Raw genomic sequence first — 23,850 nt, forward strand, 5'->3', positions numbered from 1 at the left:
GCACTCCCCACTCTGTCCTGTCTCTTAACAGGGAGCCCCCCCTCTTCTTTTCCAGGTCTTGTACTGTGGCCTGCTCCATGAGTGGAACTTGTTGCATGTATGACCTTGCTTAGGAGCTCTGTTGGCTCTGGCCCCCTGCCCCGCTCACACCAGGAGACGAGCCCGGCTCTTGTGGAAAGGAATCTATTCTGTGAGCAGGACCATGGCGAGTCACAGGGAACATTCTGCGCGGGGAACACGGAGGAGCAACAGGTAAACATCAGGGGAGGCCAGAGGAGTTACCAGGGTGGGCAGAGTGTGGGAATATCAGAGTTACAGTGGGTTAGGGCACGGGCATTCCAGGTGAAGAACATACATGAGAGAGGGTGACAAAACGACTGGGGGGAGGGGAAGCAAAACCCGTTTTTTCTTGAGTGTGCAAAAATAATCCATGGGCTCTATGCTTGCTCACCAAAATCTCAGGGACTCTTGTGCCGCAAATGCCCGCTCTCCTCAGCCTTCTATGCCAGGGTCAAGGAAGGAACTGGTTGGAAAGTGTCTGAGCACACTTTCTGTAGAGCAGAGCTGTGTTCTTGCCCTGTGGTTCTAGCCTCATTACCCAGCAGCGACGGTTGTTTTGCATTCCCAGGACAGGGCAGCCTCTGCTCTGAGCTGCGCCTGCTCCAGCTGCCCCTGCTCGGGTTGTGCCAGTGGGGGATGCGGCTGCTTTGGGCAGCCTGTTGCTGGGCACAACCCACTCCAGATCTGGCTCTCGGTGGGTGATGAAGGCCACTTCTCCTACTCATTCAGAGGTGTGTGAGAGACTGACTAAAGGAAGGCATTGCTACCTGGGCCTCAAGGGTTTTAACACTAGTTGTGCTGAGGCACAGGTCGATGTTCACGGGCCCCTGCCTGTGTGGCACAGGAGGTTTGTGGCAGGCTGCTTCTGTGTCACCACACCAGTTCCCCAGATGGCTGTGCTGACCCCTGAATTCTGCTGAGGCCCGGCTGCTTATTCCAAGGCCACCCTCTCTGGCCGGCTGTAGCTTGGCGGCCCTTCCCAGCACCGTCCTGCTCACTCTTAGCCCACCATGCCCCCCCCCCCCAGCCTGAGCGAGCGGACAGGAAAGTGGACTCCCCAAGGACACAGCTGCTAATCCTACTTGGGGGGGGGGGGGAGAAAAGCTGCCATAAACTGCAGGCCTGGGGCTCTAACAGCTGTGCTGAGTCTGCTAGCCAGAGTAGCCCCTTCCCTGGGGCACCATGTGGGGCTTGGGGGACTGTGTCCCGATGACAGGCTCCAAGCGCAGGCCTGGAAGCAGGACAAATGCAGGCCCAGGGGCGCCTCTGCCTTCCGCCAGCCAGTGCAGGAGCCAGCGATCTGGGCAGGTTGCAGCTGTGGGTGTCCCAGCAGTGTGGGGCGGACATCCCCAGCCGCTTCCCTGGCCAGCACATTCTCAGGAGCTGCAGGTGGAAGGTTCAAGCCCTTCTGCTCCCGGAGGCTCCTTCTCTGCCTGGGGAAAGGGTTTGGGTTTCTTACTGGGGAGGGCATCAGGGCAGTCCCTGAAGTGGCAGGAAGAGGTGCTCCATAGCATCCCTGCAAATTCTCTCCAGCAGCTGCGTGTGGCGTGGCAGCCCAGGGTGGGTTAGGGAGGCAGCTGCTGCTCTCCCTCCCCCAGGAGGCTCATGTGTCACTCGGGCAGGAGGTGTCTGAGCCCCCATTGCAGCTGGCTGCATTTGCTCTGTGGTCAGCAGATGCTGATCTGTTTGTGTGGGGCACAACCCGTGTAGCTCCTCGCCAGAGCTCAACAGTGGGTCTTGGAAGTCACCCTTCTCCAGGGCCTGGAAACACACAAACCTTTAACTGCCAGAGGGAGACAGAAGAACCGGCTGTGCTTTGGGGCCTAAGGAGAGTCCTTTGGCCCCCAAGATGCTGGGAATTGGATGCCAGCAAGGAGCTGGTTGCCTCAGCCAGGGAGCCTAATGTGAGAGGCCCACCTGCCCTGACAGCCGTAAACGAACTCGAGTGGACCACGTTGCGGAGCCAGTTCTCTCGTGAAAGACAAGCAGTCATTTCTCCTTCTTAGGGGGGGGAACGAGCTGCAAGGTCCGCGGAGACGGCGGAGTTCCATGGTTGGGGAGCCAGACTATGCCCCCCCTGCAGCCCGACCTCTGCGACAGACTCTTTGGGTCACAGCACTGCCCTGGTTCCCCCTCCCTGGGGAGATTAATGACCTAGAAGCTTGTTGGCAAATTCTGCCAGGGCTGCAAATTCCTTTCCAGTGGAGTAACAGAAAACAAGAGCGGACAGGATGTCCCGGTCTGGATGAGAGAGGGAGTCCCTTGCTTGGCCCTGCTGTGGCAGAAGCTTGTGCGGAAGACCAACGGGGGCTTCGATTGGCTCTCCTTCGGCTCCCAGACATCGGAGGAGTCCTCCATTACGGGCCTGTCTGTTGATGAAAGCCAGCTCGGCCAGGTTCCAGTTGCAGGAGCTGTTGCAGAGCCAAGAAGGCAGGCTGCTGCATCACCAGGAAGCCTGTAGGCTACTTCCCACTCACCTCCTGGGCTGAGCCTGTGGCACTGCCTCGCTCAGCCCATTTCCTGTCCCAGCTCTCTGCCATCCTGCCAGAAGCCTTTCTAGGAAGTGCCCATTGCCCTCCGAGCCCCTGGCTGCATGTGGCTGCCAGCCATGCCGATCGCCATGTCTTCTACAAGGGAGCGTGGGGCAGCTGTGCCAGTGCTTGAAGGCCAGCCCCTTTGGCACCAAGAGCAGAGAGGAGTTAAGGCCGCTGGGAAGAAAGTGTGCTTTGAACGGATGGATGGCTCTGGCCTCGCTGTGGCTCCTGCCTGTGGCTCCCCCTCCTTCCCCCTCGGATTCCTTTGGTATTGCAGGGCTCTGGTTCCAGCTGCGGAGCGCCTTCTTTTTGCTCCAGCCACAGAAGGGGACTTCTCTGTCGCTCCCTCCTCTGGGAATGCTCCCAAGCTAAAGATGTGTTGAGCACGTTGGAGCCTCCAGGAAATGGAGTTGCACGTACGCAGACATCGGCCACATGTGGGAGGCTCAGAGCCAGGAGAACGGGGATGTCTGGCTCGTCCAAATACCTCGGAGAGTGGGGGTGCAGGGCGGTGACTGAATGTCTTTGGCGGTCACAAAGAGCCTGGCATTTGTGGTGGGTGCAAGAGAGAGCTCAGGCACCTGGGCTTCGCTTCCAGCCTCCTCTTACTCCTCCTTCGGTTTCTCCAAAGCCTGGAGAGGCTCTTCTTGGCTGGCCTGGAGTTCTGAATCACTGAGGTGCTTCTTCTCCCGCCGTTGGTCTGCTTTTGACCTTGTCCAGGAGGGAGAGCGCAGGTAGCCAGCCCGGGGGGTGGTGTGGGGGGAGGGATGGAGACCTGTGCCGAAAGGGAAAGGGAGATCTTAGCAAGGATGCCTGAGGCCCACCTCAAAGTGGGGCAGGCAGCCTGGCATGGCCCCTGGCACCTCCAGCTGAAGGACACTAAATGCCCAGGCCCTGGGAGAGCTCGGTGGATTTAGCCATTCTCTTGCCTACTCCTCTCTTGGAATGCAAACATACCGGAGTCACACCGTTGGTCCCTCAAGGTCAGTCTTTGGCAACGGTGCTCCAGAAAAAGGTCTTTCCCATCCCCTCCTGCCTGGACCTTTGTAACTGGAGCTGCTGCTGGGGGTGAGCCAGGGACCTTCTGCAGGCCCTGCAGAGCTCTTCTCCATGCCACAGCCTCTCCCCTCTTCCCATGTGGCCTGTGCCCACCCCCAGGGCCCAGCGAGGCCAGCTGCAGCTTGGCTCCCCTTCCTTCCTCCCTCCCTCCCCCCCCCCCCACTGTCTGCTCCAAGTGCGGCGAGTCTGGCTCATTAGTTCCACTCACAGTTTCCCACCAAGAAGCCTGATTTGCATTTTTGCTCCATCTGGTCTTTGGGATGCAGCTGCTTCCCCGCCCACCCCCACCCCTTCTGCAGGAGGCCAGGAGACAGCCCATCCATCCCCTGTGTCTTCCTGGGGGAGGGCCCTCCGCATCAGCCTGCCCTGGGGAGGAGGTGCCAGCATCTTTCTCCAGGCGCTAAAACAGGCGGAGGCCAAACCCCAGGGATGCCGAGCCTTGCAGCCCATGCACTTCCCTTTCTCAGCAGCTTGTTGAAGCTTATTGGTTTTCCAGAGATTTGTGCTGTGGGGGGTGATGCCTCCAGAGCCACAGTCATAGGGGCACGCAGCCTGCATGCTCAGTTCAGATCTTGCCCTCTGTCAACTCAGGTGACCTGTCTTGTGTGTGTCTCTGTGTGTGTGTGTGTGGGGGGGGTTGCCTGGAGTGCTGAGTTAGCCCTACAAGGCTGTGGCAGGGGCTGGGGTCATCAGGTGCCTGATACCCCCCCCCCCTGTTCTGCTCTGGCCCTCATAGCCATGCTGGCAGGCACCAACTGCTGACCACTGAATGTCTAGTCTCAGGAATCAAAAGTGCAGCAGTGGACAATGCGGAGCCTCCGACTGCAGGGAGCTGCAAGGAAAGAGGCTGGGTGCCCCCATGAGCGCACGGAGCCTCTCCCATGTGAACCACTCACCTACTGGGGACATGTGGAGACTGAGAACAGGCCAGATCTATAGCAAAATCAATACCCTCCTCCGCCATGCCATTCCAGCCTCCGGAGCCAGGCCAGAAATGCTGCCGGCTGCTTCTGAAGGGCTCCCACAAGCCTCTAGGAAGGAGAGCCTCACAGCTTCCAGGCACTTCCCAGGAGGCAGACAGGTGAGAGGAGCATCCTCTCCAGACCACCCCCTCCCCCTCCCTGGGTTTCCTTAACAACCTCATCCTTGGGCAGATGCTCGGGGGGCTGCTGGGTCCTGTGCCACAGCTCAGCCTGCAGAACCAGCAGGTGGCTCAAAAGAAGAGGCTGGCAGGAGGCAAAGTGCCCCCCCCCCCAGGACCTCCTTGGGCACGGCCCCTCGCGACACAAGCAAGAGTCCCACTGGAGGGAGCCACTTGGGGGGGGGGGCCAAGACACCAGGGGGAGCTTGTTCCACTCCACCAGTCTGCTGTGGCTCTGAAGTGAGGGTGCAGGCGCAGGGCCACCCTGTTCCCGGCAAGGGCAGCCCCCCCAACGTATCTCTGGTGGCAGTCCTCTTGTCAGCTCCAGGCTGGCCCATTTTCTTTGCCCAAGGACTACTCTGGACCCCTAACGGAAGGCTTTGCGGGACCTGAGCAAGGCTGTGAGGGGCAGCACGCGCTGGAGACCAGCAATTCATTCCTCAGAAGCCACCTGAGGGCACAGAATGTCGGCCACAGGGGGCAGGAGTGCTGGGGCAGAGCCCACCAGCCCCCCCTGGGGAGAAAGGCCACCCACCCCCACTATGCGCAAACTATGTAAAAAAACCCTGGTTCTTCCTGGGAATGGCCGCTTGCGTGCAAATACCCTGGCTGGAGGCCGCAAGGGAAGGGTGTCAGTGTGTTTACCAGTGGGGGCTTCGCTGGCCACGTTCTCCTCCTCCTCCTCGTCGGAGTCTGCAAAGACTTCCGCCAGCTCCTGGTCAGACATGTCTGTCAGCTCCGTGAGGTCCAGCAGGTCAAAGTGCACCTCGAGGGAGGAGACGCTGCTCAGAGGCTCTGAGGAGGCAAGAGGGGCAGCAGCGGCTGGTCAGCAGGCCCCCGGGGCAAGGGCCAGCTCCTTCCCCTTCCCGGCCCTGGTACTCACGCCTGCGCTCCGCCACCTGCAGCAGCCCTGAGGTGGGAATGGTGATCCCTCCGTCCTCTTCTGCAGGGGGGCTGTGGGGCTCTCCCACCAGTCCGTGCACGGGGGCAATGAGGGGGGTCACCTGCTCCAGCATTTGGGCCTCTTTGGTCAGCGCTGAAAGCAAACAAGGTGGCATTTGTTAGGAAGCAACCCCTCCCTCACCCCTCTGGGTCCTCCCCTTTAAATAGTAAAACCAGATAAAAGCAACCAGTAGCAGTGATAAATACTCCCCCCCCCCACTCCACAGGCTTTGATCCAGTTTCTCAGGGGACACACAAGGGTAAGCCAGTGACCGGCTACTTTGGGGAGGGGCCCAGCTCTTCCCCCCTGAGGCTGGGCATCAGAGCGGAGCCAGCAGATATCCCGCTGCAGCTCCCCAGGGACCCTGGGTGGGGCCAGCTGAAGCCGTTGGATTGGCTGATGCTCGGCTAACGTCTACCCCTTGAGACGGCACCGAGGCTTCTGATGATCAGACGCCAGCTTTGCTCAGGGTTGACAATTGGAACAGACACGTATTTTGGGCACACGGCCCCTTCCCTGCCCATGGCATGCACCACCCCATGAAAAGAGGTATTATCTGCACAATCACTGCTTAGGAGGGCATGATAAATTCACAGAGGTGGTGCTACTCTGGTCTTATGCCCTGTGCCAAATACCCCCCATAAACCTGTGCAAAATCTCAGGCATGCCGCCCCTGTGGGGCCACTCTGTAGCTGGCAAAGAGGATGGTGGAGTTGCTTTGGCAAGCACACCTGCGAGGACTCCCCATGCGTGCCCCAAAGCTGGTGCAGCAGCAGAACCCACTGGCTGCTTCCTTGCACCAGCAGATATTAAACTGTCCAGCTTGTCTCTGCAGCTAAATCTGTATTCACAGTGGCTTTGCCCAGAAATGGCCAGTGCGCATAAGAGGTTCTTGGGGAGGATGGGTGAGCCCCCCCCTCCCCCCGCCTGCTCAGCAAGGCCAGGGGCGAACGTCCTCCTTTTCTGGCCAGGGCGAGGCCTCTGCTCTGCTCGGATGGGCAGCTGTGCTGTTGTTGGTCTGCTGGGTCAGCAGAGTAAAAGGTCCTTTTGTTTCCTGGCTGCCTCCCTCCGCAGCACAGGCTGGCCTGTGGCAAGGGCAGAGTTCCTCAGGGAGAAGCACTTGCGCCTCCATGGGAAGAGGACAATCTGTGGCGGGATTTGCTGTGCCGTTGAGGCTGTGAGGAGCAGCACATGTTGTGCCTCTTCCAAAATGAGGGCTCTCGTCTGGAGGCATTTCCCCAGCAAGGAGGAGGTCACCGATGGAGACTTGGCTCCTGAGCTGGGAGCCATCCTCTCCCCCAGATAGTGGCAAAGCCACGCCAGGCCTTTAGAGGTGTTTGCCTCCCACCTGCAAGAAGATGGGGGGGCAGCCCAGTGAGGCAGAGCCAGGTTTCGCCGATCCCGCAGCCAGCCAGCCAGAGGCCCAGAGAAGCCCCTCTCCCTCCCAGCCCCTCCTCAAGAGGGCCCATGGCTCAATCAGCATTGCCTCAGGGCATGACTGTTGCTTGCTGGAGGGCTTCAGAGGGCAGCGGGATCAGTCTGCAGTAGGAGAGCTGCATTCGAGACCCAAAGTGCCAGAGACCAGCAAAGACATGGGGGGGGGGGGGTTGGATGAATCCAAGTTCCCTTCGTCAGATCTCTGACTTTGCTACAGCTACAAGTGTTCGGTGCAAAAATGGAGGGACAGGAGCCCCCAGGCTGAGAGGGGGTTTCCTGGGAATTCAGAGGAGCACCTAAGGCTGCTTTTCCTGGAGTTCTGCCTGTCGCCGACTGGGAGCACCTCTCTCAAGTCTCAGGCAGGAAAAGGCCTTTCACAGCCTCTCTTACCACCCATGCTTGCCGCCCCCCCCCCCGTGGGGAGCACCCCTCTCCTCTCCCCACACTGCAGACTCTGCTCTCCAGCCCTCCCCCCCACACACACACACAGATGGGACTTGGAGGAGAAGTGGGGGTTCTTCCAGGGCCGGCCTGCGTTGGGTGGCTGGGACCTCCTTGGGGAAGGGTGAGGCTTCCTTCCCAAATCAAGAGCTCCACAGCGGACAGGCCAGAGTGGGGGGCATGCAGACGGAGACTCTGCGTCCCTGAGGCAGTGCCCAGCTCCGGCCAAGGGGGTCGGGGTGCTGTGGAGTGACCCAATCCCTGGCCTCTGCAGCACGTGACCATTGACCTGGTCCTGCCAGTCTGCCTGGGAGGGAAGGTGTCTGCACCGGGCCAGACCCAAGATGCTCGGCAGGTGACACTTTGGGCCAGAATCCCCAGCCCAGCAACGCTCTTCTCTGGGGGGCCATTCCCCCTTGGGCAGAGAGACCTCTGGCACAGGGCAGAGTTGCATTGGGTGTCGAAAACAATCCCTGGCCCTGACAGCCCTCCCGACGCCTGACCTGCTGGCTCTCCTGGCTCCCAGATGCGAGCTGTCTGCACCAGGCACTCCCGCTGTGCCAGTCCCAGGGCATCGTGGGGGACTGGGCTCCCTAATGCAGCGTCATGTGCAAGCAGCCCCCACCCTCCTTTCGGTGCAGAAGAGCCGCAGCTCCTTTCGTCCAAGGGCCAGCCAGGCCAGGACGGTGGGTCCCCTCCCCGTGCAGCTGGGGCCATTGGGTCCCGCCGCCGCCGGGCACACCAGCCAGCCTGCCTGGCTGCCCTGCCGGTGCCTAGTGAGGGGCCCCCGCCTTCCGTGCTCCCCTTCTGCCCGGGAGGCGCCTCGGCTCCCCTCCTGGAAGGCGGCCCTGAGCAGCCCCACCCCGAGGCTGGCGATCGCAGCCCCTGCCCGGCCTCCGGAAGGGGAGCGCGGAAGGCGTCCGCCGGGGTCCTTACCGGTCGCCGCGGCCCCTCCTGGCACCGCCATCCGCCCGGGCTCGGGCTGCAGTCGCCGCCGCCGCCGCCCTGGCCAGTGCCGCAGGAGGAGGCAGCCGCCGCCGCCCGAGCGCACATCGCCGGCCAGGAGCGGAGCGGAGCGCAGCGGGCCTGCCGCGTCGGAGCAGCCCCGGGCACAGCCACGCGCGGCACCGGGCGAGGGGGCGGGGCCAGCCAGCCAGCCGCGCCTCGGGGCGGGAGGGCGGAGCGCGGAGGCGGACCCGGAGAGCCTCCAGCTCCCGAGGCAGTCCACCTCCGCGGACGTCACCGGACCCCGCCCGACACCGAGGGAGGGAGGGGGCCTCCCGGCGGGGCTCCCTTCTTGCTCCGCGCGCCAAGGCCAGCCTACCCTGCAGGGCTGTGGGGAGCGGGGGCGGGCGCGGGCGAAGCGCGCGGGGAAAGCCCCGCCCCGCGCGCGATCACTCCGGCCGGCGAAGGCGGCGTTGCCGCGCCGCTCGGGATCGGGGCCGGGGAGGGGCGTGGCCTTCCGAAGCAGCCGCCTCGCCGCTCGGGGGGGGGGGGGCGCCGAGGAGCAGCGCGCTCTCGCGAGAGGCAGGCGGGCGGGCGGGGGTTGCCGGGCAACGCGGCGACTCCGCCAGGCAGGACGAGGACGAGGACGAGGAGGAGGATTCTCGGGGCGCCGCCGCGATGGTGAGCCCGGCCTGGGGGGGCGGGGGGCGCTCTGCACGCGCTCAGGGGCTCGGCGACCCCCTCCCTCCCTCCCCCCCCCCTCGGCCGGGCTGCCCTGAGCCGCGCTGTCCCCGCAGGCGCCGAAGAAGAAGGCGGGCGAGAAGAAGGCGGGCGGCAAGCGGGGCAAGGCGGGCAAGGGCTCCCCGGTGGTGGACGCGCTGCCCCCGGACGGCATGAGCAAGGAGCAGGTGAGCCGCCGCAGGGGGTGGGGGTGGGGGGGAAACAGGCGCCTTCCCCGCCGCCAGCCCCGCCGGGGGTCCCCGTGGCCATCCGCTCCCGAGCCCGGCCTGCAGGGCTGTTGTTGCGCCGGAGCGCGGCCCAGGCAGGCAGAGGTAGCCGGAGGAGGAGGAGGAGGAGTGCCTTGGCCTCGGCCTCTGCTGACCGCTCTCCCGGCCGGCCTGGCAGCTGGAGGACCACATCGTGCGTCTCCGGGAGGAGCTGGACCGTGAGCGGGAGGAGCGCAACTATTTCCAGCTGGAGCGGGACAAGATCCACACCTTCTGGGAGATCACGCGGAGGCAGCTGGATGAGAAGAAGGCGGAGCTGCGCAACAAGGACCGGGAGATGGAGGAGGCCGAGGAGCGGCACCAGGTGGAGATCAAGGTAAGGCGTTGGGGGGTGCTAGGCAGGCCTGACTCTGCGCTCCCTCGGTCTGGCTGCAGACAGTCGGCTGCTCTCTCCCCTCAGGTGTACAAGCAGAAGGTGAAGCACCTGTTGTATGAGCACCAGAACAACCTCACAGAGCTGAAGGCAGAGGGCACTGTGGCCATGAAGCTGGCCCAGAAGGACCACCGTTCCCAGGAGATGGAGCTGCGCAAGGACATGCGCACGCTGAAGGTGGAGCTCAAGGAGCAGGAGCTGGCCAATGAGATGGTGGTCAAGAACCTGCGGCTGGTACGTCCAGGACAAGGCTGGCTCGCCAGCTCTTCTGGGCAGGGCCAACTGCTGTGCCTCCTGGGCTCCGTCTATGCGTTGGTTGGCAAGGCCTGCTGCTGATGAGACTCTTCTCCCCGCAGAAACAGCAAGAAGATTTGACGGGTCTCCGCTCTGACTTTGAGAGACAAGTTAAAGGTCAGCTTTAGGGGCTTGCCGTCTGTGTTCAGCGAGGTGCTTTGCAGGGGGGGGGGGGGGGCTTGGCCACTGGCCCAGTAGCATAGGAATTGCTTCCCTGCAGCTTTTTTCCTTGCCGCCATTTTGGGGAAGGGCGGTATATAAATATAATAAATAAAATAAATTTGCTGTGAGTCCCTAGAACTGTGTTTGTGCAGTGCTGAGGGTATGTGTGTGTCTGTACTTGCTGTGATCTGAGAGGCAGGTCAACCAATAATTCTTAAATAAAAGAATCTCTTTAGTAAAAGAAACGGAGACAAGGCAAAATGGGGTTCTGGACTTTTTTCTTCCGTTTTCAACCTTACCTCGGTGACCTGCTCCTTATAATGCTCTAGAAAGTGTATTCAAGACACACAAAGCTGGAACCCTGTTCTGGCTTATCTTTTGCTTTATTAAATAATTTATATAAGAATTATTGATTGACACGCCTTGCTCTGATCCTGTACTTTAGTCTTCTGCTTCTTCGGACTGGGTTGCCTTTGAATTTGTGGTCCGATAGATAGCTTGGCTCTTCTGGTGTGCTGAAGACGATGGGTCTGGCTAGTGGCAGCCCGTGTCCTGCTGCGTGCCTTGCAGTCCTTCAACAGGATGGCCAAGGCATTACTCCAGCGTGCCAAGGATGAATTTGAAGACTGTTCCAAGTCGCTTGGCTAGTGGAATTTCCCCTCCTTGTGGGCCCATGAGGTCCCCTGTCCTACCTCCTCTTCCCCACAGTGGCGAATACCAGCAGCCATCTGGCAGAGAGAGGCACAGGTCTGGCAACAGTCTCGTCACTGCTCCCCCCTCCCCCCCCCAGAGATTGAGGCCAAGTATGAGAAGAAGATGCGGGTGCTGCGCGATGAGCTGGACCTTCGCCGGAAGACAGAGATCCATGAGATCGAGGAGCGGAAGAACGGGCAGATCAACACCCTGATGAAGAACCACGAGAAGGCCTTCAGTGACATCAAGAACTACTACAATGACGTCACTCTCAACAACCTGGCGCTCATCAACACCCTCAAGGTAACCCCACCCTGTACCCAAAGAGAGCCTGGTGGGCTCTTGGGACTGTTCTCCTCGGTGCCTCACCCCAAGCAGGCTGAGATCTATCGGGCTTTAGGGCTGTGCTCTTGGTGGCTCTTGTTGGGCATGGGGCGCAGACCAACAAGGCCCTTGCCTTGGGGAGTCCCAGCCAGGGCTTGAGGGGGGCCAGCTGGGGGGGGGCTCCAGGACCAGGGACAGACACCTTTTCTGTGTGCCTGCTCTGGAGCGCAGGAGCAGATGGAGGAGATGAAGAAGAAGGAGGACCACCTGGAGAAGGAGATGGCCGAGGTGCTACTGCAGAACAAGCGGCTGACGGAGCCGCTGCAGCGGGCCCGGGAAGAGGTGGCCGAGCTGCAGAAGAAGCTGGCCCACTACGAGAAGGACAAGATCTCCTTGGTGGTGAGTCCCGGGCTCTGCGCTGGCCAGGCCCTTTGGGAAGGGGCGGGGAGCTCTGCCATGCTCAGTAGGGGCCTCTTCCGGTGAGAAGCGGGAGGTGCTGGGCTGAGCCTGATGTCTCACGTTGTCGCCTCAGTCTGCTTGGGTTAAACGTCCTCTCTTGTTCTGGTGTGCATTTTACGTTTGGACTTTTGGACTGACACACTTGCCCTGTGCGAAAGAGGGCTAGTCCCTGCCATTGTGGAATTCCTCCTTTCATCTGGTTCATTTACACAACACATTTTATCAAAATGACCCTCAAAATGGTTTTATAATATTTTGCTGTCCTCCATTTTATTCTCCCAGCCACATTTGACAGGGTCTTAACCTCTGCTGTCTGTCTGTTGGTCCTCCAGGGCAACTGGCTGGCCACCTTGTGGAACAGGATGCTGGGGGGGGGGAATCACAGCTGTTCCTGTGTCATGTCATTCTCCTGAGTCGTGGCACATTTTTTGTCATGATTGGCGCCCTCTCCCACAAAGTGCACTACCAAACTTCGTAGAGCTGGTCTTTGCAGCTCCTGGTGCTTGAGGACGAATTGGGAGACGAGTGGAGCAGCCCTGCCCCCCACTTCTCCTCCTCCTAACTTCTGTGTTCTCCTTTTCCTTCCCTCCTCTCCCAGAGCACCCAGGCCCGACTGAAGGTTGCCCAGAAAGAACTGAAGGATCTCCAGTGGGAACACGAAGTGCTGCAGCAAAGATTCCGCACGGTGAGGCCTGCTGTGTGTCTTGCTGGAGTGGGTGGGGGCGGGGGCCAACAGAAGTGGTGGGTGTGGGGGCTGCTGGTGGAGCCCTTTGCCCCCCAACTCCCAACAGTGCTTGGACCCTCAGGTGTTTTGTGGAGAAAGTTGTTCCCCCCCCCACCTCCTGCTTTCAGTGACAGAAGGGCTCCAGTCGTACTCCACTGGCTTCAGTGTCCCACAGTTTCCTCTCCTTACTGGGCCTCAGAGGAGGAGGAGGAGTTGCTATGCTAAGGAAAGAGCACAAGCAAAGTGTAGGGGTTGCTGTGGAGCTTACCCTCCTGCCCCTGTGGGAATACCGCAGGCAGGGCGGCCATTCTGCAGATGGAGGCCTGCATTGCCTCTGTCACTTTGCCATACCCCATTCATTCGAGAAGGTGCTCAGGAGAGGCAGAGGCCCAAGACTTGCTGGGGAGCTTTGATCCTGCTATGACCATGAAAGATTCCCTCTGCAGCGCTCTCCCTTGGGGACCTTTTGCATTTGGTGGAGGGGATGGGAAAGGGATTAACTCATTTTACCACTTTTTAAAATTGGCTTTTGTTGGTTTTGTCAGCTGCCCAAAGTATTTGATGTGTCCAATCCCCAAAAGTGCATTGACCGTGATCTGGAGCTAGGCTCCTTGTGGTGGTCTCCTGATCCACACAGCTCGCTGGGTGTCTCCCCTCTGCAGGTGCAGGCAGAGCGAGATGAGCTGTACCAGAAGTTCACCAGAGCCATCAACGAGGTGCAGCAGAAAACAGGCTTCAAGAACCTCTTGCTGGAGCGGAAGCTGCAGGGCCTCTCCAACATGCTGGAGAAGAAGGAGGTGCAGCTGAATGAGGTTCTGGCTGCCTCCAACCTGGACCCCAGCGCCCTGACGGTGGTCACCCGCAAGCTGGAGGTACTGCCTGGCCCCCGGAAATATCTGGGGAGCAGAGGGGCTGCTTTGGACACAGCCTCCTTCAGAAAGGGACACTTCAAGCTTGACCTGGCAAAGGAGAGGGGAAGGTGGACCTTATTTACATGGTATTTAGGGGAGATCCATTCAGGAGGGGGAGAGCAGGGAAGGGCTGCTGCACCAACCCTCGGGGAGAAGTCCAGGCTGGCATGTCCAGGGCAAGCCATGCAAGACCTCTTGTACTCGGAGCTCCAGCTGGTGAATAGTTGCAGACCAGGGGCTGGAGAAATGGGGGGGACAGGGATGGCAGCAGCAGCATCTGGGTGTCCAGAGGGAGGCCTCTGGCAGGGATGCCTGGACCTCCTGACCAGTTTGGGTGAGACCCAGGAGGAGATTTCCACAATAAATAGCAGCCCCAGTGCTGCAATATTGGCGGGAGGGGGGTAGTTGATCCCTCTCCCCATTTCAGATGCCCCCTGGAGCAGTGCTTTGCAGTCGCTGTGGGAATACTGCCAAACGGTTTGTCTCCCTCTGATGAGCTAAGTGGCCACTTGAGGCTGGCAAAATGACACGAGGGGGAAAGGGTTCTATCCTCTCCCGCTGCACTGTGGCCCCAATCCGCGTTGTGTGCTCCCACCTTGTTCTCCTCTCTGTCATTGAGCAACATGCAGAAGATCCAGCCGCTCTTGGCCTTTTTGCTTGGTGCCCCGTTTTGGGTAGGGCTTTCAAGGGAGGCCTCTTGGCCTTCTGGCCAGGCCTGGGGGTGGGGTGGGGATCTGTGTTCTTTCCGTCTGATTCATACCATCTGTAGAAACGATGTGTGTCAATATGCTGGGCTGGTGGAATGGGGGAATCCCAGGTGACCTTTCCCCGTGTATGCTGGTGAGACAGGAGTTTCACCCTCCTTGCTGTGGGCCAGGTGTGGGGCTGCCCAGCTTCCAGGCAGGGTGGAAGGAGGGGGAGCCTCATGCTGTCTTCTCAGGCTGAGGCCTTCTGGGGCTCTCTGTCTTCTGGCTTCACTCGGGGCTCAGGCCCCTGCCAGACCAGCTCCATCTCACCCAGTCCCACCCCACTGGGATCCCAGCCCTCTCCTCCTTTGGGGATGTCTCAGTCACAGAATCACTCCTGGCACACTCCAAATGCTCCCCCTGCCAGAGAACAGGCCGAGCAGAAAAGCCCGTTGTGCTGCCAGCCAGTCCAGGGGCCGGGGCAGGTCGGGGCTCTTGAGGCACCTCTCCCTCCGAGGCACTCTCTGCAGAAGAAATGCCTGGGAAGACTCGTCCTGTCTGGGAAAGAAAGGAGCTTAGCAGCTTCCACATTCCAGGCACTGCCTGGCGCCAGTAATTGGAGACGCATCACCACAGATTCCCTCCTTGCACCAGCTGCTCCCCCCCCCCCCATTCAGCTGCTGATGGTGAAGCAGGCCTGTCCAGAGGCACCTTCTGGCATGAGACTCCACCCAAGTCTTGGATCCGGCTCCAAGATACTGCAGTATTGGCTGCTCTGGACCACAAGCCTTGTCTCCCACCGTCTCAGGCGGGGCAGCCTGAAGCACAAGGAGGGAACGCCGAGGGAACAGGGAGGCCAGGTCTTCTGGGGAGCAGAGGGCCAGGGCAGCCTGCACCACTCTGTGGTGGGGCCATCTCAGACGTCTGCAGGAGCTCGGCCAGGAAGTGCAGCTTGTCTGGGGGTGGGCCATCTTTAGAGGGCAGGATTGACAGAGGGGAAAGACGCTGGGGCTGGATGGGGCTGGAGAGGGCAGTCAGCTTTGCCCATCCAACCAGTCAGCGTTCTGTGGCTTAGACCTCGCAGGCCAATTGCCCCGTACAGCGTATTAATGCCCCTCTGGTGATCTTCTTTTCCAGGATGTCCTGGATTCCAAAAACAGTGCCATCAAAGACCTGCAGTATGAGCTGGCCAGAGTGTGCAAGGTGAGAAAGGGGCTTGGGGAGAAACCTGTGTCAAGGTTCTGGGGGAAGTAGGAAAAGGGGCCCCTTTAGATCTAGGCCTCGGAAGAGGTGGCTGGGGCACTCTGCATGGGGCCCTTTTTCTTCTGTCAGTGAGTCCTGTTGCAGAGTTGGAAGAAGCACTTCCTTTTTATTTTGTTTGTTTCCTTTTCCAGTTTGTTTCTAATTAACATTTAGGTTTGGTTGCAAACTTGTAGGTTCCCTCAGGCTTGTAAAAGAAAGAACCCTCTCTGTGCGGCCCCATTGTGTAGATTTTTGGATCGGCATATTGGGGCCATCCTGAGCGGAGTTAAATAAAAAGAACTCCACCATTAGCTAAGTATGGTTTCCGATGTTTGTCTCAGCGCTTCCCTCAACTGCAGCCTCATGTTCTCTCTCCTCCCCCCCCCTTGCAGGCACACAATGACCTGTTGCAGACCTACGAAGCCAAGCTGACGGCTTTTGGAATTCCCCTGGACAACTTGGGCTTCAAGCCCCTGGAGACCTCTGTGGTGGGACACATTCTGGGCCAAGGCCCTGCTGGACTTGTCTCGACCCCTACCTAGAGGGGCTTCTGGCCCGAGCACTGCGGGTTTTTCCTGAGGCTACCTTGCCCTCCAGCGGATTCCGCGTTGGGGGGGAAGGAGGATGACGTGAGGCCAGGACTGGGCTGGCCCAACCAGCTCTCTATCACATTAAATGGACCCTACAAGGGTGTTTTGTACATTGTAAAGACACCCTTTTTCGCCCACTCCTGATGGGAGTTCCCTAGGGCTTGGGAGGCTGGGAATGGACCTTGTTCCCCTGCAGGAGGCAGCAACCCGGGGGCCCGCTTCCAGTTTGCTCACACAACAACAGCCCTTTGAGGGAGAATCCGTTTATTATCCTTGTGCTGCTGAAGGCTGCTGGTGCCTGGAGCTGGGGTCTCCTCTCACAGCTCCGCTTCTCCTCTGGGCTCTCCTGCTAGTTCCCCCGGTAGGTGGTGTAGGAGTAGGGGCTGAGCAGCAGAGGGATGTGGACCTTCTGCTCTCCTGTGACTGAGAAAACGACCTGGAACAGACAAAGGGTCAGCTCCCAGGCTGCCCACCTCCATTGGCTGAGATGCACCTCCTCTGGGGCTGCCAGCAAGAGAGACTTGTCCATGGGTGCCGCTGTCTCCAGCCACAAGGACGGGGGTCTCTGTTGGCAGCTGCCCTCCTCATGGCCCGTTTCCCCTTCCTTTGCCCCTCCCCCCACTTCAGGAGGCGGCTTCGGTGTCTGTCCCCTGCAAAGGGCCCCTTCCGCACCCCAGAGCAGGAAGGGCACAGGGTGAGGTGGCAGCCACCGGGCATGCTCACACATTCAGGCCATTCCCCAGTGGTGCTGCCTACAGGGAAAGCGGCCTTCCCCGTGGCCTGCGGCCCACCCTTTGTGCCAGTGGCTTGCTTGCCTGATGCCTCCCCCGGGCAGGAGACTTACATCCACGTAGGGGTGGAAGCTGGTGTAGCCCTGCTGCTGCCAGTAAGCCCCAGTTTCAAAGCGCAGCTTGTAGGTGCCCGGTTCCAGCCCCCTGGGCATCATGTGGCTCTTGTCCAAGCGCCCGCTGGCATCTGTAGCACTGGAAGGGAAACATGCATTAGGGGCACCTGCAGCTGGCTTGCCCGCTCCCAAAGGGGCTCCCACTGCCTACCTCTTGCTGATATGGGTCCAGGGCTGATGAGGATCCTCGAGCCGAAATAGGTGCACAGCCAGGCCCCTCGCAGGGAGGCCGGTGAGGACGTCCAGGGCATGGACCGTCAGTACCGGATGGGGAGGCCCCTCCTGGCCAGCAGTCTGGGAAGCAGAGGGGAGAATGAGGATGCTTCAGCCTGCCTGTTCTGGCATCTTGGTGGAGCTTTCTTTCCTGCCTCTGCCCCTTGTGGTCTTGGCCTTTTGTTTTGTTGCTGGCAGTTCCCTCTTGCCCAGGGCAGAAGCGTTGGCCCCCAGTTGCCACCCTGTGTGCAGATCAAGCTGCCTTATAGTATCCGTAGCAGGAGAAAAGAGCCAGAGCCCAGGCGCACCTTCAAGACGGACAAATTGGGGGCCAACATTGGGGGACTGCTGTGACTCCTGCCGGCCCCTCCCCTGCTCCTGGGCTCCTTTTCTGTTGCCTTGTCCTCACTCAGATGCTTGGTCCACCTCTCCGACTGGGCAGCCCCCTCCTGGGAGCCTTGGGCAGAGAAACGTCTTTCCCATCACTGCCTGCCAGGCCACTAACTGAAGAGGCTGCCAGGGATGAACGGGGCCCTCCTGCAGGCCGAGCAGAGGCTCTGCCCCTGAGCCACAACCCCCCCCCCCCCCCGTGGAGAGGCACGCTGGCATCAGCAAGTGATGGGGGGGGGGAGCGGCAGAGGCTGCCCTGAACAGGGAGGCCTTTTGCTTCCTGCGGGAGGAAGAGGGGGAAGCCCCCAAGCAGCCTCCCTGGTTTCCCACCCACCCCCACCCACCCCCACCCACCTCCGGGCTCACTTGGTCCAGGGATAGCGCTTGGTCGCTCTGCTGCTGCAGCTGGTCCCTCCGCTCCATTCCTGGGAAGCTGACCTGAACCCATGGCAGGAAGCATTTCCTGACTGACTCAGCACAGGGAGTTAACCCTGTGGGTGCTGCCAGGGAGCACCTGAGCAGGTGCACCTACTTGCTGGGGAGCTCGTTCACTGCTGGGCAAGAAGGGCACCCAGTTTGGCTAGGACATTCTGCTCAACATCCTCTGGCAGGCCAGCCATTTCCCCCTGAAAGGGGGGAGTGCTTCCCTTCCTCCCACGCCCAGCCCTGGAGGAAGCTGCTAATACTCTTGGGGGGGGGGGTTGGAGGGAGCTGGCACACACAGTGCGGCTGGGGGATGGATGAGGAGAAGGCTTATTACTGTGGCTGGGGGGGAAATCGGAGGGCTGTCATTTGCATCGCCGACAGAGATCACGGCTGTCCCTGTAGTGGCTAAGCCTTGTCCCTGCATGTCTGCAGCTTGGAGGACCAGTGTGTACTTGGGGAATTTCTGCAAGCAAAGAACACACAGAGAACGGGGTGAGTTGATGGCCCTCCCCAGGAGAAGCAGACCACACACCTCCCTCGGTTGATCACTCCATCCCTTCAGGACTTGAGGGGGAAAGGACCAGATCCACCGACTGGAGGGATGTACAGGACTAGCAAGACCTTTGCCCACAGGCCTCCCCTGGCCCCCATATAGGGGGCCTTTGATAAACGGTTGCAAGAAAGTGGGCAGAGGGACCCCATCAGGCACGTCTCCTTAGGCAAGCACCTTTTTCTGTACCCAAACTTCATAGCAGACCTCAAGGTGCAGGTGTGGGAAAGGTCCTCCTATGCCCGAGAGCCCACGAGGTGCTGCCCGTTACCTCTCTGTCCAGCCCCGGTCTGATCAAGCTGATCATGCCCGTATCATTGTTGATGGTGAACATCTGGGGGTCGGGCGCTGGAGGGCTTTGGCTGATGATGGAGTAGGAGACGATTCCGTTGTAGGAATCCACAGCGTCGTCTGCATCCGTGGCCGTGACCTGCACCACGTTGGTCCCTGGGGACGTAGAGACAAAGGGTAGAAACTAGGCGGCCAAAGGAGCAGCAGAAGCGAGTCTGCCTAGCAAAAGATGCTGGGGGAATCGCATGAGCTCTAGCCAGGTGACCTTTGGCCAAAGTTCTTGCTGCTCTCCCGGCCCTGCGGACGGGAGCTCTGGCTGCGACATGTAGGGGGGTGGGTGAAGAAATCAGCCAGGACTCCCATTCACGGCCATGAAGCACACACATCGCAGATCTCAGGCACATCCAAGCACATTTACCTGGTGTGGCTTCTTCTGGCACCGATCCATAGAAGACAGACTGGGTGAACTGGGGCCGGTTGTCGTTCTGGTCGCTCACCTTGACAATCACCTCCATGGGTTCTTCCACGGCCTCTCCATTGGCGGAGACCGCGTGGGCGAGGAGCTGGCACGTGAGGAAGGGCATCTCAGACATCCTCCAAGCAGAGGGGCCCTTCCTCCACACTGCCCTGAAGCAGCCAGGGATTTCCTTGGGAAACGCCTCTTGGGGATCTAGCCAAGCAGCATCCCCTGGGTCCCAGTGTGATCTGGTGCTCGGTTACTCCGCGCCCTCCCTGCTCTCCTGTCCTTTCTGCGGACAGGCTCTCCGGCTCCAAGGGCCAGAGGCATCGGAGAGTGGCTGGGCTGCTGGGCTCTGAGGCCATGCTGCTAGAAGGCAGCGTCACACGCGTGGTGCAGGTTGGCCCAGTCCAGCCGTAGTTTGCGAAGGGTCTGAAAGTTCTGCTGCCCAGAACTTGTAAATGGAGAGGAAATAGTCGGGATGGGCTACGGCCTCGGGCAGCCCACGCTCAGCCTTGGATCCGCCCCCATTCACGTGTGGGATTGCCCACAAGAGCCACTTGATTCACTGGACTGCCTTTAAGGGGCCATTGGGCTCTGCTGGGATGAAATCCTTCCGAGAGACGCTTTGGTAACAGGGCAACAAAGGTTGAGTCCTTTAGGCCAGGAGAGCTTTACGCAAGGCAGGAGCTTCCATGTGCACGCATGACAGAGAGGCACACTGATAACGGGGCAGAGGTACACTGATAAGGACTACTGTGGCGAGTAAGTGCTGACCTTTGCTGTATGCGCAATCCTGCCCTCTCCTTTCTGCTCTGCTGAGCATGTCGCATGAATGCACATGCTTCCTCTCAGACCTCTGCTTGGCTTCAGGTTCCTGAGGTCTAGATCTGTTTGCATAGTTTACTGGAGCTCTGATCCTTTTGACTGTGTTGACTTGCCCTGAATAACCCACCTGGAGCCTTCGTGAGAAAGGGGACCGATAAAGACGGGAAATAAACCAGGAATGGGCTCTGGGCCCTTTGCCTCTCTGGTGTTCTATCCCCACCTCAACCTTCTCCAGTAGATTAGGCTGGGCCAGCAAATGTCCATGGTCAAGGGGGATCCAAACCTCCCCTCCCCCCACCCCTGCGTCCCCAGTCTGGCTGCCTAACCACAACCCAGGCTGGCTGTCCTCGAAGGGGGCAGGGGGGGGTTGCTCCCCCCCATCGTAACCTGTAGGGACTCACAACGTATTTGTCGATGGACTCCCTGTCCAGTGGGTGGGTGACCTCCAGCCAGCCAGTGGCTCTCTCCACGCTGAAGGTGCCCACAGGGGGGGCATCTGCTCCTGGGCCCGTGATGCTGTAGAATACTTGGGTCTCTTTGTCCTTGTTGGATTTGATCTGGTGGGAAATGGAAAGGTCGGGAATGGGACCGGCAGGTCTTGAGTCCAGAGGGGAGGGGCTGCCCTCCCCACCACTGCCTTCCATGGGATTCATTCCACAGGAGAGGGGGCTGAGCATCAAGACCAGTCCTGCTGGGGTTTCAGGGGGTTCCCTGCCACTGGGATGCCAGCCTCCAGGGGGGACCCAAGGATCCCCTGGAATTACAGCCTCATCCCCCTCCCCCTGGCCTATTTGCCCTGCCTGCCCGCACCTGTAGCAGTTTCTTGGGGAAGGGGCCTCTCTCATTCTCGGGGCACCAGACTGGAGGAACAGCCCAGTCCCTCTTGTGCCGCCTCAGCCCAGGGCTGGATTCTGGGAGGGACAGGGCCTCTGCCCTCAGCAAGCAGAGCGAGACCTGCAGGGAAAAGAGAGAGGTGGGTTGAGAAGCCTTTTCTAGCCCAGCCCCAGAGGTCTTGGGCGTCCCTTGGGCGGGCTCCCCACAGGGGCTGTGCTTGAATTTGCCTGGTGCCGGGCATGGGGATGTGTTCTCAAGCTCTTATCCTGCAGTCGTCTGCACCCAGCGGGAGGAATTGCCCAGAGCTGAGTGGCCTGGAGATGTGACCAGCAGCAGCACAGAGGAAACCATCTCCAGGCAGCTCTGCTTCAGGCCCGACTGGGCGGCAGCAGAATTCTCAAGGGGGCACCGGGAGCCTCCGCAGGCAGCCTTTGAACACAGATAACCTCTTTCTCTCTTTCTTTGGCAGGCACGGAATCCACACCTGGCCAAAAGGACCTATGACCCCAAGAAACGAACAGAATCACTCATCTCGCATCCTAACTCCTCGGGAGTGGTATGTGGCCCCCTTTCTTCCCTCCCTCTCCACAACAGACACCCTGTGAGGGAGGTCAGAAAGAGAGAGCTCTGAGAGAATGGAGACTAGGCCAAAGTCACCCAGCTGGCTGCAGGCAGAGGAAAGTGGGGAATCAGCTCTGCGGATCAGAGGCCCCCGCTCTTTAAGGTGACTCCACGCTGGCTCCCTGCAGTGTTGCCTCCTAGAAAGCCAGTCTCTGTGTCCAAACTGAGGACATAGAGCTGTGGAATGGCCGCCCAGGAGGAGCTCAGCCCTTTGCCCTGACTATGGATTTATTTTCCGCCCCATTGAATTTGCTTGGCATGGGGCACACAGCTGGATGCCACAGAGCTCCTGGGTTGCCAACAGTGTACTAACGACCCCCCTCCACCATAGCATGATTGATGAGTACCCGCCTCCCCGCTCCTCTAAGGCTCCACTGCCACAGAGCCTTTCTCGGGTGAAGGAGGAGGGGGATCCTACCTGAGGGGCAAGGAAGACGACCAGGAGGCTGGTCCCAAAGAGAGTCCTCATGCTGCACTCGGCTTCTGCCCTTGGTGCCCTTCTGGCCAGGGCTGGGCAGGCCAGAGAGCACCCTCATCGGGGGGAGGGCCCTGGCTTCCACACCCCTTGGGAGCAGGCCAGCAGTATTGCATCACCCACGTGCCCTCTGTGCTTGATCCAAGCCGTGACTCATCCACAACCTCCAAGGGGTCTGGGGCTGGTCTTCTGGAAGGCTCGGGGACAGGGTGAATGCTGCGTGGCCCCCCCCCCACTGCTCGCGTGCCTGTAAAGCGGGTCTCCCGGAGCTGCCAGAGACTTGGTGGGAAAGGAACTGAAGTGTCTTCCAACTCGGGGCCCTTGGAAACCTCCCACGCTGGTTCGTGTTGCTTCCTTTGACTCCCCATTCTTCGGACAGGGAGTTCTTAGTCTGAGGAAGAGTGCTTGCACTCGAAAGCTCATGCCTTGAATCAATCTTTGTTGGTCTTAAAGGTGCCTGACTGGACTCTGATTTTATTGTTTGAGTCTTTTTGTTTGAGCCAAAATGACATGGAGTGGAGGGGAGTGTTGCCCTTGGGCCGCCACAGGAGGGCGCTGTGGGAGCGCACAAAGCTCTACAGCCTGGGATTGAGCCTCCAGCCAGGTGCCCCCAAACAGGTGCTCCTCGGCTCGGCTTTGGCCCTGGATCCCTACCCTCACTGGCCACTGGCTGCTTTGGGGTCTGCAACCTGTGGCTAGTTACCAGGAGGAGAGCCCGGCAGCCCTGGGGTTGCTGGCTGTGCAGAGCCGCCGTGAACGAGGACAGGGGAGCACCGAAGGCAAGTGGAAGGAGGACGGTTAATCCAGACCCCAAGCTTGCTTGCAGGGATGCAGTGACACGTTCCTGGCCCTCCGCCCTCCTCTCAACTAAGCAAGTGCGGAGCCCAGAACCAGTGGCCAGGGAGCTCAAGTCACCTCCACGGCTGCACGTGTCGGAGTGCATGTCTCAGCACACCTGGATCCAGGAGACCCCAAAAGCACAGAAGGGGGAACAGACGGCCCTTCTGCAGCAGATGATCTTGGCTCTCTCCATCTATACATCTCTGATGATGTTCCCAAGACAAGCAGGGACGTTTGCTTAGGCTGATGACGTGGTGCTTGCAGGAGGTCACAAGTTGACAGGACCGAGGAGATACTGAAAGGGACCTCAACATTCTGGCTGAAATGTACTGCACATGGCAATTGACCCCAGGTAAGGGAAAAGCAGAATGCTCCTGTTTCCATCTCAAGAGCTACCTTACTACCTTAGTGACAAACCCATGTAGCAGTGGAGATGTGCATACAACTTTCTCCCAAAAACATGTGGTGCCACTTGGGATGAGTCTGCAGCAACGCTTAGATGCTCACCTTTGGGGCTTTGGAGCGGCTTGGCAGTCCCCGTGGCCATGAGCGTGATGTCCAGCTCAACAGGAGAACCGTCAATGGATGCATGAAACCTACTCTGACCGAATGACCATCCACATTGTGGGAAACAGAGACAAAGACACAGCTGACGTGGGCCTGCCCTGACCCAAGTCCCGATGCCCGGCAGCCACATCTGCACCAGCCCTGCAATCACCACATTTCGATCCAGGGAATGAACAGTTGCAAACTTGGAGGCCATCTGTCCCACCCTCTCCAGAATCTGACCAAGATTGAGAGACCCACAGGATTTGACTTGCCACATGAAAGCATGGAAGACGGCTAATTGTCGTGTAAAGTTTGTGGCTAATTGCCACGTGTAGTTTGGAAGACGGCAGTTGTGCAGACCTGTTGCTTAAGTGAGGCAGAATACCGGGTCCCGAATGTGCTTGTGGTGCAGCCTGCCAAACTATTTTCCACGTGTCCCAGGAATGT

At 59.7% G+C, this 23,850-nt stretch overlaps 3 protein-coding genes across 9 annotated transcripts; 1 reads left to right on the plus strand and 2 right to left on the minus strand.

Moving 5' to 3' along the window:
* Positions 1-16,144, plus strand: DRC4 (dynein regulatory complex subunit 4). Of its 2 annotated transcripts, none has more exons than XM_077310622.1 (11): positions 1-252; positions 9,358-9,468; positions 9,686-9,883; positions 9,968-10,174; positions 10,297-10,351; positions 11,187-11,392; positions 11,645-11,812; positions 12,471-12,557; positions 13,259-13,468; positions 15,331-15,396; positions 15,828-16,144. In XM_077310622.1, the coding sequence occupies exons 1-11, from the start codon at positions 100-102 to the stop codon at positions 15,975-15,977; spliced, it is 1,611 nt and encodes a 536-aa protein (XP_077166737.1). In that variant the 5' UTR covers positions 1-99; the 3' UTR covers positions 15,978-16,144. The 2 variants fall into 2 exon arrangements, with proteins under 2 accessions (XP_077166737.1, XP_077166738.1); XM_077310623.1 differs by lacking the exon at positions 1-252 and adding an exon at positions 9,123-9,241.
* On the minus strand, positions 168-9,072 carry DBNDD1 (dysbindin domain containing 1). 2 transcript variants are annotated; one of them, XM_077310633.1, is made up of 4 exons: positions 8,940-9,072; positions 5,678-5,830; positions 5,440-5,589; positions 168-3,369 (listed from the first exon to the last, which is right to left on the minus strand). In XM_077310633.1, exons 2-4 carry the CDS (start codon positions 5,808-5,810, stop codon positions 3,200-3,202), a joined length of 453 nt encoding a protein of 150 aa, XP_077166748.1. In that variant the 5' UTR covers positions 5,811-5,830; positions 8,940-9,072; the 3' UTR covers positions 168-3,199. The 2 variants fall into 2 exon arrangements, with proteins under 2 accessions (XP_077166748.1, XP_077166747.1); XM_077310632.1 differs by having other exon boundaries at positions 8,552-9,055.
* Positions 16,145-16,272: 128 nt separating the features above from the next.
* Positions 16,273-22,103, minus strand: LOC143823907 (cadherin-1-like). 5 transcript variants are annotated; one of them, XM_077310627.1, is made up of 10 exons: positions 21,958-22,103; positions 20,895-21,038; positions 20,486-20,641; positions 19,218-19,362; positions 18,780-18,955; positions 18,293-18,421; positions 17,899-17,970; positions 17,081-17,223; positions 16,870-17,008; positions 16,273-16,461 (listed from the first exon to the last, which is right to left on the minus strand). In XM_077310627.1, exons 1-10 carry the CDS (start codon positions 22,006-22,008, stop codon positions 16,375-16,377), a joined length of 1,242 nt encoding a protein of 413 aa, XP_077166742.1. In that variant the 5' UTR covers positions 22,009-22,103; the 3' UTR covers positions 16,273-16,374. The 5 variants fall into 5 exon arrangements, with proteins under 5 accessions (XP_077166742.1, XP_077166741.1, XP_077166744.1 ...); XM_077310626.1 differs by having other exon boundaries at positions 17,887-17,970; XM_077310629.1 differs by lacking the exon at positions 17,899-17,970 and having other exon boundaries at positions 21,958-22,102.
* Between the last annotated feature and the right edge of the window lie 1,747 nt (positions 22,104-23,850).

Source organism: Paroedura picta, chromosome 14, assembly GCF_049243985.1.
Source record: "Paroedura picta isolate Pp20150507F chromosome 14, Ppicta_v3.0, whole genome shotgun sequence".
NCBI lineage: Eukaryota > Metazoa > Chordata > Lepidosauria > Squamata > Gekkonidae > Paroedura > Paroedura picta.